The sequence below is a fragment of the Ailuropoda melanoleuca genome, chromosome 1 (genome assembly GCF_002007445.2).
Source record: "Ailuropoda melanoleuca isolate Jingjing chromosome 1, ASM200744v2, whole genome shotgun sequence".
Taxonomy (NCBI): domain Eukaryota; kingdom Metazoa; phylum Chordata; class Mammalia; order Carnivora; family Ursidae; genus Ailuropoda; species Ailuropoda melanoleuca.
In genome coordinates, this window is record NC_048218.1 from 3,609,841 (window position 1) to 3,625,779 (window position 15,939).

The 15,939-nt window shown below is 46.1% G+C and overlaps 1 protein-coding gene across 3 annotated transcripts in view; it reads right to left on the reverse strand.

Moving 5' to 3' along the window:
• The window catches only part of LOC100470191 (ATP-binding cassette sub-family G member 1), an 83,841-nt gene that overhangs the window by 50,611 nt on the left and 17,291 nt on the right, over positions 1-15,939 (reverse strand). Inside the window, exons 1-2 of one of the 3 annotated variants that reach the window (XM_034655352.1) lie at positions 13,033-13,116; positions 12,255-12,316 (exon numbers count right to left, since the gene is read on the reverse strand). In XM_034655352.1, the coding sequence (XP_034511243.1) occupies positions 12,255-12,257 (3 nt within the window). In that variant the 5' untranslated portion in view covers positions 12,258-12,316; positions 13,033-13,116. Of the gene's footprint in view, positions 1-12,254; positions 12,317-12,450; positions 12,488-13,032; positions 13,117-15,939 lie in introns of those variants that run through there. The other 2 variants (XM_034655324.1, XM_034655314.1) reach the window with 2 other exon arrangements.

Below are 15,939 nucleotides of genomic sequence, written 5' to 3' on the forward strand. Positions count from 1 at the left end.
CTCTTTTCTTGTCTTTTCTCGTTGTCGAGTACCTTTCTGTCAGATAGGAGCGTGAGGACTAAAGAAAACATGGCCTTTCCAACGCCCGCCATCTCCCCCAAATACAGCTCCGTATCTGGGGTGACCCGCCCCAGCACTGAGACAGTGCAAACACATTCATTCCTGCACCGCTGTTGTGGCCAGCTGCAGGACTAAATGCTGGGTAACAAAGGGACGCTAGGTGAAGGTGGCCTCTGTCCTGCCACCGTCCCGCCCACCCAGCCCCACTAAAAAAAGGCTTGTTTCCAGTGCCTGGCTCAGTCCCTGGCCCGCAGCTGTGTTCAGGTAACTGCATAAGGAATGGCCCTCCAGACACCCTCTCATTTGGCCCCAGACTGGAATATCAGATGGCCTGGCGTCCGCTAAAGCCCTTATTATATATAAGTGGGACCATTTCCTGGTAACCATGGTGACAAGGCATTCTTTCTCCCAATCTCAGAGGCTAATACTTTTGTTCAGCGGTTTGCATGTTGGGACTGAAGGTAGGAATGCACCTCTCCTCACCTCCCGCACACCTGGCAGGTGGACTTCACACCCAGAGGTCTGACAAACATAGTCCTATTCTCCTCTCAACCCAATGGAGGAAAAGGGAGTATGATGTCGAGTTCAGGGGGAGGAGGGCCCTGCTCTTGTCTGAATAGTTTCACCCGAAGATCGATGCATTACCTTTATTCTCTTTGTCCGAGAGGAAGGAAACATGACTACTGTATTTTCAGGTGCCACTCTACACATCCGGCCCAGAAGGCTGTGTGGTACCTTAAATGTACTGAACGGGGAAGGCAAAAAACTCCAAATGCTCTGGAAAGAGGATTCAAATCCACAAACCTCATGGGGAGAGACGAGGTCAAAAGGTAGAGACAAAGGTGCCTCACTTCTGGAGCCCAGGGCTGGTGGCTGGCCCTGCAGCCCACCGCCTGCTCCAGGGGCAGACAGGACAAGAAGCAGGAAGAGGAAGACATGAAACACAGCAGGGGAGGATTTCTCCATGAGCATCTGGCGGGACACCACCCTGTTCTGTGGTCAGGGCAGGCAATGTGACATCGTAGTCTTGTGGCTCTGGCCTCTGTTTTCTGTCCACTGTCCACTGTCCTCACTCCTATGGATGAGCACAGAATTTCCCTCTGGAAACCTCCCGACCCCACCCCCACCCTGTTCTGTATTGTGTGATTTATAGCAACGGTTGGTCAGGAACTAGAGGTGTAAGTCAGTGCCTGCCAGGCTTCTGGGGATGGCCACGGGGACAGTGTGTAGAGCCCGGGTGTGAAGCCAGAGACGGAAGAGAGTGGGAAAGTGAGTCCTTGTTGGCATGGCTTGAGCTGCTGGCTTTTCCATTACACGCCTTGAAAGAGTCCTCACTGACACATCTGTAGGCTGGGTAATAAGACTCTCAGCCATGTGGGAAATAGCGCATACCTTACACTTTCCACCATGCACGGCACCTAGCAAGCAAGCCAGTCCCAATCCTTACTGGTATCGTCCCTCTAGTGCCAAGTCAGGGAATAAGCAAACAGTAGAATAAGTCGGATCTGTGACACTTGTATTGGGACTCCTGGTTGTAAGTAACAGAAACCCAATCCCAACTGGCTTACACTAAAGGTAAAGCATTGTCTTAGGTCACAGAAAGGTTCAGAGTGTGCTGGTTTCAAGCCTGCCAGGGCCAAGGACCCATACTCTGTCCTCGGCTCTTGGTCTCTAGCTCTTTCCATGCCTCTACTTTCCATCTGCTGGCTTCCCCCTCAGCGAGGCTGTCTCTGCAAAGCAGCTGCAGGCTTCATCCTATCAGTTAGCAGCCAGTCACCGTCCCCAGGTGGAGGGGGTTGGGGGAGGGGTGCCAAACACTGATTAGCTGTGTCAAAAAGGCCAAAGGGAAGAGCAGCCCATTGGAACCATGCAGAAAGATTGGGACACGGGTGCTTCACGAGGCCATTTGGGGGCACTCTGAGCAGAAGTCTATGTGCCAAGCAGGCAAACGCAAGAGGAGCTCGTCACAGGATTGTCCAGCCCAGACCCCAAACCCAATAGGGATTTCTGCTAATACAGCAAGTCGCAGAGCCAGGCAGCACCTCCTCCCCACAGTAAACCTTGAGTCATTCAACCAAGGCGCCATATTTCTCTCTAGACCTTGGCTTCTCTGGACCAAACATCCCTGCCCCCAACCCAACGTTACTTCTTAGACTGTGCGCCTTCTTCCTGCTTACCTTTCTCTGCATGGGTTCCATTTACTCAGTGTCCCTTGTGAAACTTGGGGTACACGACTGACCGCCTATTCAAGGCACTCCCCTCTCTCTGAGGAGCCAGTGGTCCCAGGCTCCACTCAGACTGCCGGTAAGGACAAGCTTCCCTGCTGCAGAACTGGCCACCTGCTATCTAGGGACAGGCAGGTCAGTGGACTCCACCACCGGGGACTGAATTCACTTTCCTTATCATGTCATTTCAGTTGCCTGGTTTGCACTTTATGCCCCAAATTCCATTTTAACTACTGTCCAATTCATCTCTGTCAGACATCTAGCCACTGAGACCAGGAAATGGCGGGGAGACAGGGGCACCCCGAGCACCCAGTCTCTGGTACAAGCTTTCTGCTCTTGGTGTCCAGTGAAGGGGGTAAAAGGGGTGACAGGTAAGTCAGACATCCAGATGGGCTCACACCGCAGGCCTGACTGACATGAATGAGCTCCTGCGGGAGGCCGGCCACAAGGGGGTGAGGCTGGGCTTGGAACCATGGATTGCCCCACCCTTTCAGGTCCGAAACAAAAGATCCCTCCAGAGAACCCTTCGGGGACATCCCATGTCTTCCCAGCCCCCCTGCTCCCAGCTGGCTAGGAAGAAATCTAATGAATAGATTCTTTACTAATACCGTCTTCTTCATATCGTGGTGATTTGGCTTTCAACAGTTTCGACCTTGGGCTTTCTTTCCTTACAGGGAGTCCAGCTCTGAATGAACCTGAGTGCCCCCATCGGCTGACTTGCTCCCACTCAGCTACAGAGCTACACCAACCTGAGCTGCACTTTCCAGGAACTACGACTTTTGCTCTGCACTCAGTGGACCCTCAGAGACTGCCTGCTCTGGGGGCACCCGGGGGGCTCTGCCGGTTGAGCATCTGACTCTTGGTTTCAGCTCAGGTCATGATCTTAGGGTTCTGGGATCGAGCCCCTTATTGGGCTCTGAGCTCAGCACAGAGTCTGCTTGAGATTCTTTCTCTGTCCCTTTCCTCTCCCTCCATTCACATGTGCGCCATCTCTCTCTCTCTCTCTCTCTCAAATAAATAAATAAGTCTTCAAAAAAAAAAAAAGATTGTCTGCTCTGCCAGGAGCTGATCTCTGCATTGGAACAGGGGGTGGGGGTGGCAGGGAGCAAAATGGAGAAAGCCCCGCCCTAAAGAGTCGTCAGGCAATAATGGGGAGCGATCGGAAAGCTGAGGTTCTCAACTAGATTGGGTATGTTTCTAACTCATTCTGTGAGCTTAACACACTTTAGGGATCATTCTTTCCCTAAAGCTGCAGGAGCTCTTGCTATGTAGTTTGGGGGAGAGGCAAAGTGGGGACACATGGGCCTCCCGGTCTTCGGTGGCCCTGCCCCTTCCAGAGCCAATCCTTCAGGCTGTTTCCAGCACACTGGAAACCCCCAGTGTGGAAAAGTGCTCCCCTGCCCATATTTTGCCATGGGAACATCTCCATCATTTGACATATCACCATTTCATGGAGGAAAATGAAAAACTAAAGAAGCCTGCTCCCCCTGCCCCGTCCGCAGCTCCCCTTCCACCACAGCAACAGCTGCACTGTGACCATGTATGAGGGTTTGTGCGGTGGGTTTCCCCAAAGCCTCAAGGAAACTCGGTTCTGGAGGGAATGGTGTAGGGAGGTGTTTGCTTGTTTGCTTGCTTGCTTTTTACAGCCCAAAGCTCTGGCTCTGAAGGTAAATGTTTTCAGACAAATAAAAGCAAATGTTGGTCTGCACCAGGCAGCAGGGACAGGGGCTCGTCCCTTCTCTTGGCAGACAGAGGTGGGAGATATGACGGGGACTCCTGGAGCTGGGCCCGCAGGGATGAATCCCACCCCTGTTGTATCCTGCACCTACGACCATTCAACAGGTGCGCATTCCTGGAGGCGTCCCTGTGGGAAACCCGCTGGGCCGGGCTAGAGACCTTCCTCTGGTCATGGCCCCTGACTTGTTGAAGTCTCTGATCCTTTCCCTGTCATGTTAACAGAGAATTAGGGCCATTGGGCCTTTTCTACCTCTGTCTACATAAAACCCAATGCTTCCACTTTAAAAAAAGGAAGAGAGAAAGAATGAGGGAGAGGAAAGAAGAATTTGGGTGAGTGAGAAAATGAGAAAGAGAGCGAAGGCAGGAGGGGTGGGGAGGGAAGGAAGAAAGAAAGAATATTAAGAAATAGGAGGGAGCGCAGAGGAAAACCTTGTCCCAGCCCTTATGGGTAGGGATGGGAAAGGGCAGCGGACACAGGGCTATCAGGGAGGGTGGCAGCCTAAGGCTGGGTCTGAGTACCAAATGGGAACTCTCTGTAGGCTGGTTCATTTTAAAGAAACATTGTTTTCATCTCCATGGTTTGCTGGATTCCTGTTTTGCTGGCCCTCCCGCCCCCTGTCATGTTCTGCCTCCAGTGTCCCGATGTCCCCGCACTGCATCCTCTGGCCCAGCTCCAAAGGGGCCCCTCCCTCCTCACCTTCCAGGAGGTGGGGGCAGAGGAGGAGCCGCAGGTGCACGCAGGGTGGAGGTAGGAAGTGGGGGAGCGCCAGAAGATGGAAAGATGAGGTTAATGAAGGATGTTTTCAGGAAAAAAAAATGCAAGCGAATATTCATAAGCTAAGTTAGGAAAAAGTAAGTGTTGCAGATTATTCCTGTTTTCTTCCATTAGCGCAGAACAGAGAGTGGCAAGAAAGTTCTAGGAAACAATTTCCACAAATGAAGAAAGAGGAAATAACGTCTGGCAATGAAATGACCTTCAAAGCTGAAGACCAGGACAGAAGTCTCAGAGACTGACACCGGAAAATTACCGGAGGCCTCTTCCCACACAGAAATAAAAGCCTCCCGCTGCCCCCATTCAAGGGCCCAGTAGGGAAAAAACTGGTAGCTCAGGGTGTGCACCCCACTTTTCCTCTGCAGAACTGCTTTGCCCAAACTGCATGTGATCGACTCTAGAATGCAACACCCACCGGGAACCAGTCAGAACATTCCATCCCTAAGGCCACTGTGTTTGTCCTGGAGAGGATTTACCAGCCCAGGGGGGGCATCTGAGTTCTCCCTGGGACTTGCCAGGGCCCTGAGAAGGAAAGGGTTTCTTCCCCTTTGGGGATTGACAGCCCTGTACGTTGGCCACCTGCTCTGCCTGCGGAGACTGGCCAGCTGGGAAGGGAAACCATGGAGGCACAAAGGCTGTGAGACATGGCGGGACGCGCTGGGCACCTTGAACAAGTTCGTGCCTCTTGGTGCCTCCATGACCACAGCTATAAAGGGACTGGCAGCCATGCCCATCTCAGGATCGTTGGGAGGATTAAATGAGTCAAATCTGTGATAATCATGCCTGGCTCATCGTGTGTGTCTTACACACAAAGGCTGGTCATCCTCATTATGAGAACCAGCTCTCTCCCTCTGACCTTGAACTAGCATAAATTAGATTTCAGTCGCTTACAGCCTAGAAATCCTGATGAGAACAAACAGGCTGTTAAAAGTCGGGGCCCCTAAGCCAGTATATGGAGAAATCCTCACAAATAGCTTATCAGTCAACCCCATAACCCTTTGTTGCCTTCGTCTCTGTTCACCTGGCACTTGCCTTATCTCCCTCAGGAGATGATAAATCTCAGTGTCTCTGGATTATTTCTTTGCCTCCAACATCGTTCTTAGCGTGGCATCTAGCCAAGGAGGTGCTTGATAAACATCACGAGTTATGTTGAATAACCTCCAATGTTTGGGAAAGCGCTGAACCAGGCACTATCCCATGGGACACTCGGGACGCCCCTGCAGGTTAGGAGGGCAGATGCCATCACTGGATCACACGAGAATCTGACACCCCAGCCCTAGATACAGGGCAGGCCACATTTTACTTTCCTTGGCAGTCAGATAATGTGCCCCTGGTCCCTGGAAGGCAGTGCCTCCATGCCATGCCAGCTCAGGCACAGATCTTTTCCCCCTGGCTCCAAAGACCGCGGCTCAAGTCCTGTGTGCTAGGTGCCCTGAAGCCCTCTCGCCTCCCTGAGACACCTGAGCTCTCCTGTGATCTGCAAACCCTCCCCCTCCCCTTCCCCAGGCCTGGGATGTTCTTCCTGAGCCCCCGCCTCTCTCCTCCAGGTCCCCAGCTCCCCTTCTCCTACCTCCCAGGAAGACCTGGGCAGTCACCTACTTGAACTGGAGCTTTTGAAAGCAAAAATTTGGTTGGGGAGATTATCTTCTGCATGTTTGGAAACTTCTGGGCAGGGCCCTGCACTCGGAAGTCCCCAAGGCAAAAGAAAAACAAGTTAATTAAAAAAAAAAAAAAGACTTGGCTACTTTTTAAGGGAGAGGAGGGGAAATTAGCTAAAGGAAAGAAATTAGCCTCAGAACTATATCAGTAAATGATCCTGCCACTTGGAAACAAGGCAATTGAGGTTCCGTAAGGTTTGAAAAGCCCCAGGTCTCCTGCCTCCTGCTGAGCCCTCTCACACTGGAGGGTCACAGCTCCTCCAAACGGGACAGAGATCCGAAGATGCCCACATCCAACTGCTAAAAATCACAGGCAGGCTAGTGGGGAGAGGGAGTAGATATACGTTATTCCCCCCACCTGAGCACCACTAAAAACTCTGGACATTGTACAAAGCACATGAGGAGACCCTGAAAGGTGGGGAGCACATGGCAGATGGCCCAGGGACCTTGGGACCCAAGGAACCACGCTGTGGTGAGGTCCCTGGGTTCTCTTTGTGCCTCATATATCCCAGACTTTCATTCGAAGAAACCAACAACCTGGAAATGTTCATGGGCACAAACAAAGTAAGGCCCCAACAAAAGGCTACCTGGCCAAAAGAACAGAAAAAGGGCACACTAGAAATGTAGACATTTTTTAGACAACTGCACTATTCCAGTCAGACTCCACACCCTGCCCACATCAATAAAGATGAGTGGGGAGCCAGGTTTCCACCCTCCTCAGACTGTAATGAAGCACCCCAAAGTGCCCCCATCCCTAGTCAAAATGGTGTCAGAGAAGGCCATATCCAGAGGCCAGAACCGTCCCCACCAGGCAGTAATGGGGAGCTCCTCCTTTCCTCACCAGGGTGGTGGCAGACGAGGTCCAATAGACTCAGGATTTTCACCACCACACAGGGTTAACAAGGACACTGCACTCTCCCAAGTCATGGTGTCAGCGGCGATCATATGGGGAGCAATAATGAGCTCTCCTACCTTTCCTGGCCAGGGAGGTGTGGGTGGTGGCCAACCTTCCAGCAGGAATGAGGAGCTCCTCACTTGGATGCCAGCAAAGACTGAGCAGGGAACCTGGACTTCTATGCTCACCTGGCAGTAATGAGGCAGTTCCCCCCCCCCATTTCTCCTACCTGAGTGATGTCAGAGGAAGCCAGCTAAAACAGAGAGCTTTAATGAGATTCAAAGTCTCATAACAGTATACCTGTTTAGTATTTAGGTTTCCATCAAAACTCTTTCATTACCTAAGAACCAAGAAATTCACAATTCAAATGAAAAAAGCAACCAGTCAGTAGATGTTAACACCAAAATGACAAAAATGTTACAATTACCTAACAAAGATTTAAAAGCAGCCATCATCAAAATGCTTCAGTGAACAATTATGAACACACTTGAAACAAATGAAAAGACAGAAAGTCTCAGCAAAGGAATAAAAGATATGAAAAACAAATAAAATGGAATTTTAGAACTGAAAAATATGATACCCAAACTGGGCTCAACAGCAGAATGGAGAGGAGAAGGGAAAGAATTGATGAACTGGACAACAGAACAACAGAAATTACCCAGCCAGGACAACAGAGAAAAAATATGTTGTATGAAAAATGAGCAAAAGCTGTGGGACATATGGGACCATAACAGAAGATCTAATAGAAAATCTATAGTTCCAGAAGGGTGGCTGGAGGTTGAAAATTCTCAAAGAGGGGCACCTGGGTGGCTCAGTCAGTTGAGCATCTGACTCTTGGTTTTGGCTCAGGTCATGATCTTGGGGTCGTGAGACTGAGCCCTGGACAGGCTCCACACTGTGTGGAGTCTGCTTGAGGTTCTCTCTCTCTTCCTCCCCCTCTGCTCTTCTGCCTACTCATGCTCTCTCTCGCTCTCTCAGAAAAAAATAAAATCTTTAAAAAAAGAAAATACTGAAAGAAATAATAGCTAAAAACTTTCCAAATTTGGCAAAAGACAGAAACCTCCAAATTCAAGTAGTTGAGTAACTCCAAATTGGTTAAATCTAAAGAAATCTACAATTAGACACACATAGTCAAACTTCTGATACTAAAGGCAAAGGAGAGATCCTGAAGGCCGTGAAAGAGACATGACATCTTACCAAAAGAAAAAGCAATTCAAATTACAGCAGATTTCTCATGGAAAACAAAAGTGGTCAGAAAGAATTGGCACAATACTTTTCACTTGCTGAAAGAAAAGAACTATCAACCCAGATTCTTATATCCAGAAAAATATTCAGGAATGAAAGGGAAATCAAGACAAATTTAAGAAAATTTGTTAACAGTAGACCTACCCTAACAGAATTGCTGAAGGAAGTTCTCTAAAAATAAAGAAAATGGTAAAAGAAGGACATTTTATGTATCAAAAAAGAGAAAGAACACCGTAAGTAAAAATATGAGTAAACAAAATAAATTTTCCTTCTGCTCTTCAGTTTTTCAAATTGTGTTTGATGGTTAAAGCAAAAATTGTAATATTGTCTGATGTGACTCTAAATGTGTGTGGAGTAAATATTTAAGACAATTATATTATAGGGGCGCCTGGGTGGCACAGCGGTTAAGCGTCTGCCTTCGGCTCAGGGCATGATCCCGGTGTTATGGGATTGAGCCCCACATCAGGCCCCTCCGCTATGAGCCTGCTTCTTCCTCTCCCACTCCCCCAGCTTGTGCTCCCTCTCTCACTGGCTGTCTCTATCTCTGTCGAATAAATAAATAAAATCTTTTAAAAAAAAAGACAATTATATTATAAAAAGAGGAGGATAAAGAGATATAAAGGGAGGCACAAGGCACTCCAACTTATAAAACTATGACACCAAAAGACTTATGTTATGTATATGTAATGTAATAACTAAAGAAACCACTAAAAAGGCAATACAAAGAGATACTCTCAAAAACATTATAGAGAAGTCAAAAAGCAATTCCAAAAAACATTCAAGTGACTCCTAGGAAGGCAGGAAAAAGAAAACAGGAAAATGAAAAACCGAGAACACAGGAATAAAAAAATAAAATACATGCTTATGTCCAACATGTCAATATTTACATTAAATGTAAACGAACCAAACAACAGAACTACAAACTATGTGAAGCAAAACTTGATAGAACTGAAAAGAGAAATCGATAAATTCTCAATTACAGTTGGAGACTTCATCACTTCTCTCAACAACCGCTAGAACAACTGGACAGAAAACTTAGCAAGGATATAGAACCCAACGGCACCACTGACCAACAGGATCCAATCAGTATTTACAGAACACTTGATGCCAGCCAGTGACAGGAGAATACACATTCTTCTCAAATGCTCATGGAACATGTACTAACATAGATCGTATCCTGGGCCATAAAACAAGCCTCAACAAATTTAAAAGAACTGAAATTATGCAGAATGTGTTCTCTGACCCAAATAGAATCAAACTAGAAATCAATATAAGGAAGGTAATAGGAAAATCTCCAAATACTTGGAATCTAAGCAACACATTTCTACATAATCCATGAATCCAAGAGGAGGTCTTAAGGGCAAACAAAGTAACTGAATTGAAATGAAAGTACATATCTCCAAGTACACATGTGAGAGCTACATCAGTGTGGAGCAGAAATTTATAATGCTAAGGGTGTATAAATTAAAAATAAGGAAAAGTCTCATCCATAATCTAAAGTCCCACCTCAAGAATATAGAAAAAGTGGAGCAAAATAAACCAAAATAAAGGAAATAATAAAGACAATAACTCAACAAAATTAAAAATAGAAGAATAAAGAAAGCCAATGAAACACAAAGCTGGACTGATCATTTAGAAATGATGAATAAAACTGAAACACCTCCAGCAAGTCTGACAAAGAAAAAACAGGGAAAACACAAAATACCAATATTAGAGATGGAGCAGGAGATATCATCACAGATCCCACAGTCATCCAAACAACAATAAGGCAACACTACAAACAACTCCGCACATCTAAGTTTGACAATTTAGATAAAATGAATTAATTCCTCAAATTCACGAACTACGGCAACTCACTCAATATAAAATAAGTTATTTGAATGGTCCTATAACTATGAAGAAACTGAATTCATCATTTTAAAAATGAGAGAGAAAAGGAAGGAGGGAGGGAGGGAGGGAGGGNAGGAGGGAGGGAAGGAAGGAAGGAAGGAAGGAAGGAAGGAAGGAAGGAAGGAAGGAAGAAAGGAAGGGAAAGAAGTCTCCAGGCCCAGACAGCTTCCCTGGAGAATTCTCAAAGTGTTGAAAGAATTCACATCAACTCTCTACAATCTCCTCCAGAAATAGAAAAGGAGGGGACACTACACAATTCATTTTATTTAACTACTATAACCCTGGTATCAGAAAAAGATAGTATTTTTTAAAAACTACAGATCAAAATCCCTCATAAATATAAATGCAAAAATCACTAACACAATATTAGCAAACAGAATTCAGCAATATACATTTAAAAAGATATTCTAAGTCCAAGTGGGATTTATCCCAAGCATGCAAGTCTGATTCAATATTTGCACGTCCGTGTAGTACACCATATTAACAGACTAAAGAAGAAAAATCACACAATCGTGCCAACTGATATGGACACAGCACCTGACAAAACTGAACACCTATTCATGGTTTTTTAAAAAACTCAGAAAAATAGAAATAGAGGGCAATTTCCTCATTTTCCAGCAATTGTGCTCCTGGACATTTGTCCCAGAGAAATGAAAACTCACATTCGGACAAAAATTAGCACACAAACGTTTACAGCAGTTTTGTCTGTGATTAGCCAAAACCTACAAACAGCCCAGATGTCTGTCAGTAGGGAAAGAGTGAAACTGTGGTCTACACTATGGAACACTACTCAGCAATACAAAGCAATGAACTACTCAACACCCAACAACTTGGATGGCTTTCCAGAGAGTTCTTCTGGAAAAAGCCAACGTGAAGAGGTTAGACATTGTACAACTCTATTTATGTGACATTCTTGAAATGACAAAATTACACAAATGGGGACAGACTGGTGATTATCAGGGGTTAAGGAGGGGATGGAGTGGAAAGAAAGAATGGGGCTATTGGAGGGTGGCACAAGGGAACCTTGTGTGGATGGCATCCCGTGTCTGGACTAGATCAGTGTCAACACCCTGGATGTGATGTTGTACTCATTTTGCAAGATGTGACCAAGAGGGGAGCTAGGTCAAGGGCACATAGGGTCTCTCTGTGTTCTTCTTTACAACTCCATGGGAACCTACAATTATCTCAAAATGCAAAGTTTAATGTTTTTGAAGTCACAGGACAGTCCTGAGTGAGGCCACTTCGGATGAGGTGACCTCAGACCAACCTGTGGCACCAAGTAGACTTCACGTGGATGGGGAACGAGGAAGTAAGTGGCGGAGTTTTGGGGATAAATAGGGAAAGGCCCTATTGAATAGGGAGTACCAGGTCACTCGGGACCACACAGTGGGCCGCTGGACCAGGAAGCATTTGTGACCATTCTTTGTCAACTGTCAACTTGAGAAGGTGGGGATGGAGGGGCCGATGCTCCTCGCCCTGACTAGAACCCCTGTGTGTGCACGTGCTCGAGTGCCCAGGCACCTGCAGGGATGCCAGCCCCATCATTAGCCATCTGTGGTGCTGGGCTGGTCTCACCTCTCAGAGTCTCAACCTTCATCCATAAAATGGGAATACTAACAGTACCGCGATGACGGTTGAGGAAGATGAGGTAGGTCCAGTGCCCGGAGCCGAGAAGAAGGAAGAGCAGGGCACTCGTGTGCATCTAACCTTGTCTTCCAGGTCCTGATACCACAGCCTTCCCCTGCCCCTCCCCCAGTCTTGCCCTTGCTCACCATCTTCCCAAGTGGCTTGCTCTTCTTTTCCTCCTGTGATGAACCGCGCTGCCTGGGATGTTCTACAAGGAAAAATGGGTGGATAAATGTACAAAGGGCCTCCTAGCTCAGAGGGATAACATTTCAATATCCAATGTGAAGGCATCAATATGGCGGTCCGCAGGTTAAAACGTCCAGTTCTAAGACAAATACATACCGGAGAACATAACATCCAGCATGGTGAACGTTACTGTAGCGTGTTTCTGCAAACTGCTAAGAGAAGAAATCTTAAACGTTCCCATCACAAGAAAAAAATTATAACTATGTGAGGAGATGGGTGTTAACTAAGCTTATTGTGGTGATGATTTTGCAATATAAACATTATCAAATCATTAATTGTACACCGTGGAACTCGTGCAGTGTTATATGTCAATTCTGTCTCAACAAAACTGGGGGAAAATTGAGGCATCTTGCTTTTCATAGAGAGGCAACCCATCCCAATTCACAGATTGGTTGTGTTTCCCTCACTGGTCTGTGGGTCCGGAGGACACAGGGAGGTTCTGGCCCGTTCTTACTGAGACCCCACCTCCAGCAGGTGCCTGCCTCCCCCAGTATTTGCAGACTGACTGACTTAAATCAGAGACACTTTACATCACAGCTCAAATTATAAATCATTCTTTGTGCCTATACTCACACACGGCATATTTTCTTTGACCTACAACTAATTACATTTACTCTCTACATTTATATTGAAAAAACATTTTTTTTATTACTAAAAAGCACTTTGTCAATGACTTACCCACAAGCTTAGATGCACACACTTCCCAAGGAGCCCTCCTGCTGCAAAATAGACCCTTGCGCAGGGAGATGTATTTATTCTGCAATTAATAAAGGGAAGTAACCCTTGCCGTATGTAGGACAGAATTTCAATTTTCATCACTGCAGACATGTGAAAACCCCCAAACCGCAAACAATGATTTCAGTTTCTGCTCTATGCACATACAAGACAAAAGGTTTTAAAATAAGCATAACGCAATCATATGTGTAAGAATACAGCCAGTGTCACTGTTTCGGCAGCAAACAGGAAGCCTGTGAGGTTACTGAAGGTCAGTGTGCTCCCTCCAAGGTTACTGGCATAAAACAGCAGCCACTACCTGTCTGTCCACAGATGGGCCAAGTGTGAAATCTACTTATTTCCCACTTTTGGTCAGATGATAGATTTCACATTTGCGAACACTGTGGAATTTACTTATTTTTTGGTAATGCACATTAAAAACAATTACAGCAAAGACTAAAAAGCATCAGGGCCTCTAGGGTAATACTTAAGGATAAACGGAATATGTCCTAGTGGAAGAGCTAGAATGACTTCAATAACATTCCATCACGACAGCCCTGGCCGGCGGTTGTTGCTGCAAAGTGGGGGCCAAATGAGCTGGTGGAACATCTGAGACCTCACCACGTTAGGGGAGCTTACATCACCTGATAACAGATACTGATAGCCTTGGAGGCCATGGTGGGTTCCAGAATTGTGCTCTGAGCACTGTAGCCATTAACTCATGTAATCTTCACCACAACTCCATGAGCCAGGCACTATATTATCCACAATGGGGAAGTAAGGCACAGAGACATTATGGAACTTGCCTGAGGTCACACAGCAAGAAAGTATCCGATCTCAGATCCGAAACAGTCAACTCTGGCTCCAGAGATTGCAATGTTTTTTCCCTGTAAGAAGGGTTTTTTTTTTTCTTTTTTAAAGTAAAGCACAAAAATTGTAACATAAGGCTTGGCGAATTTTACATATCTAAATACTTATATATTCACCACCCGGATCACGATACAGAACATCTCCACCATAGGAAATATTCCTTGTGCCTGATCCCAGTCCATCCCTGTCTCTAAAGGTAAGCACTGCTCAGCTTCAATCACCACATTATGTTTATTCTTGATCTTCATATAATTGGCACATAGTAGGGACTTCGTGTCTGGATTCTGAAACACACCCATGCGTTGTGTGTGCCCACAGCACCTCCCTCTACAGTTTACTTTTCCTTTCTGCTACCATCGGACACGGGAGCTGTGGCCGGTTTTCAGCCATCTTCAGTAAAGCCACCGTCTGCCTTCTTGCTCACGTCTCCTGGGGGACACGGACATTCATTTCCCTGGAGGGTACCCCTAGCAGTGAAATCCCTGGGCTACTTGAGTGAATACCACCAGTCAGCTTTCCAAATTCCTACCAGTTCATACTCCCGCCAGCTAGGTAACACTGCTGCTGTTTCACACCCTTGCCCCTCCTTGGCATTTGCAGGTGGTGGTTTTTTTTTTTTTTCCAACGTGACCACCCTGACGGGTGCGTGGTGATCGTACACCAAGGTTTTAGCTTCCTTTTCTGTCCTGACTAATGATGTGCCTGTTTAATCTTCCTCTCATTTTAAAATTGCATTGTTTTGCTTTTAGGATGGGTCTGCAGGATTTCTTGATGCATTCTGGATATGCGTTCTCTGTAACACCGATACACGGCTAATGTGTTCTCCCGGTCCAAGCTTGCCATTCAGTTTCTTAATGTTTTTTCATGATAGGAGTTCCTCATTTTAATAAGATCCAATTTATCGCTATTTTCCTTTATGGTTAGGGATTGGGGTTGTTTTTGTATGTGTGTCTTCTCTAAGAAATCTCTGCCTACCACGAGAAGATGAAAATAGTTGCCTATGGTTTCTTCTAGAAGCACCGTTGTTTTGGTTTTCACATCTAAGCTTATGATCCATCTTAAATTAATTTCTGTGTGAAAGGCAGAGGTCGAGGTGCACATTTCCATATGCTCACTCCACCACTCCAGTGCCGGTTTACTGAAACCACCATCCTCTCTCCATCAGATCGCACCCGCACTTTGACATCATCAAGTAGCCGTACCTGGGAGGAAGGTGCATTTCTGGACTGTCTATTCTGTTCCATTGGTCTGTCTGTCTGTCCTTACACCAATACCACGCCACCTCTGCAGTTTCCAAATAAGTCCCGAAATACACAGTGATCTAGATCTTTGTATTTCCATATACATTTTAGAATCAGCTTGTCAATTGTCATCAAAAAGGGGGAGAGGAGAAGGAAGAAAGCAAACATATTAGAGTTTGGACAGGGGTCGCATTGACCTACAGATCCCGTTGAGGAGAACGGACATCGTACAACCCTGAGTATCCTCACCCATGTCTATGGACTAGCTCTCCATCCACTTGTCACCTCTGGTTCCTCTCAGTGGTGCTATAAAGTTTTCAGTGCATAGTTCTTGTCTGCCAAATAAATCTTCAGTTAGATGTCTTCTTTTTTGTATTTTTATATTATTGCAAATGATATGCTTTAATCTCGCTGTCCAGTTGTTTCTTGCTACAATGTAGAAATAAAAATTGGTTTTTCTACACGGAGACTTTGTGTCTTGCAACTTCGCTAAAACCAATTATTTATTATTTCCAATAATAATCTCTGATCTTTATTATTTCCTTCTTTCTGCTTGCTTTGGGTTTCGTTTGCTCTACTTTTTCTAGGTTCTCCTGGTGGAAGATCAGGTTATTGATCTGGAGATCTTTTTAAACACTGGCACGGACAGTTCTAAACTTCCTTCTGGACACTACTTTCTCTGCACCTGCAAATTTTGGCATGTGGCATTTTTCATTTTCGTTCATAGCAAAGTATATTCTAATTTCCCTTGTGATTTCTT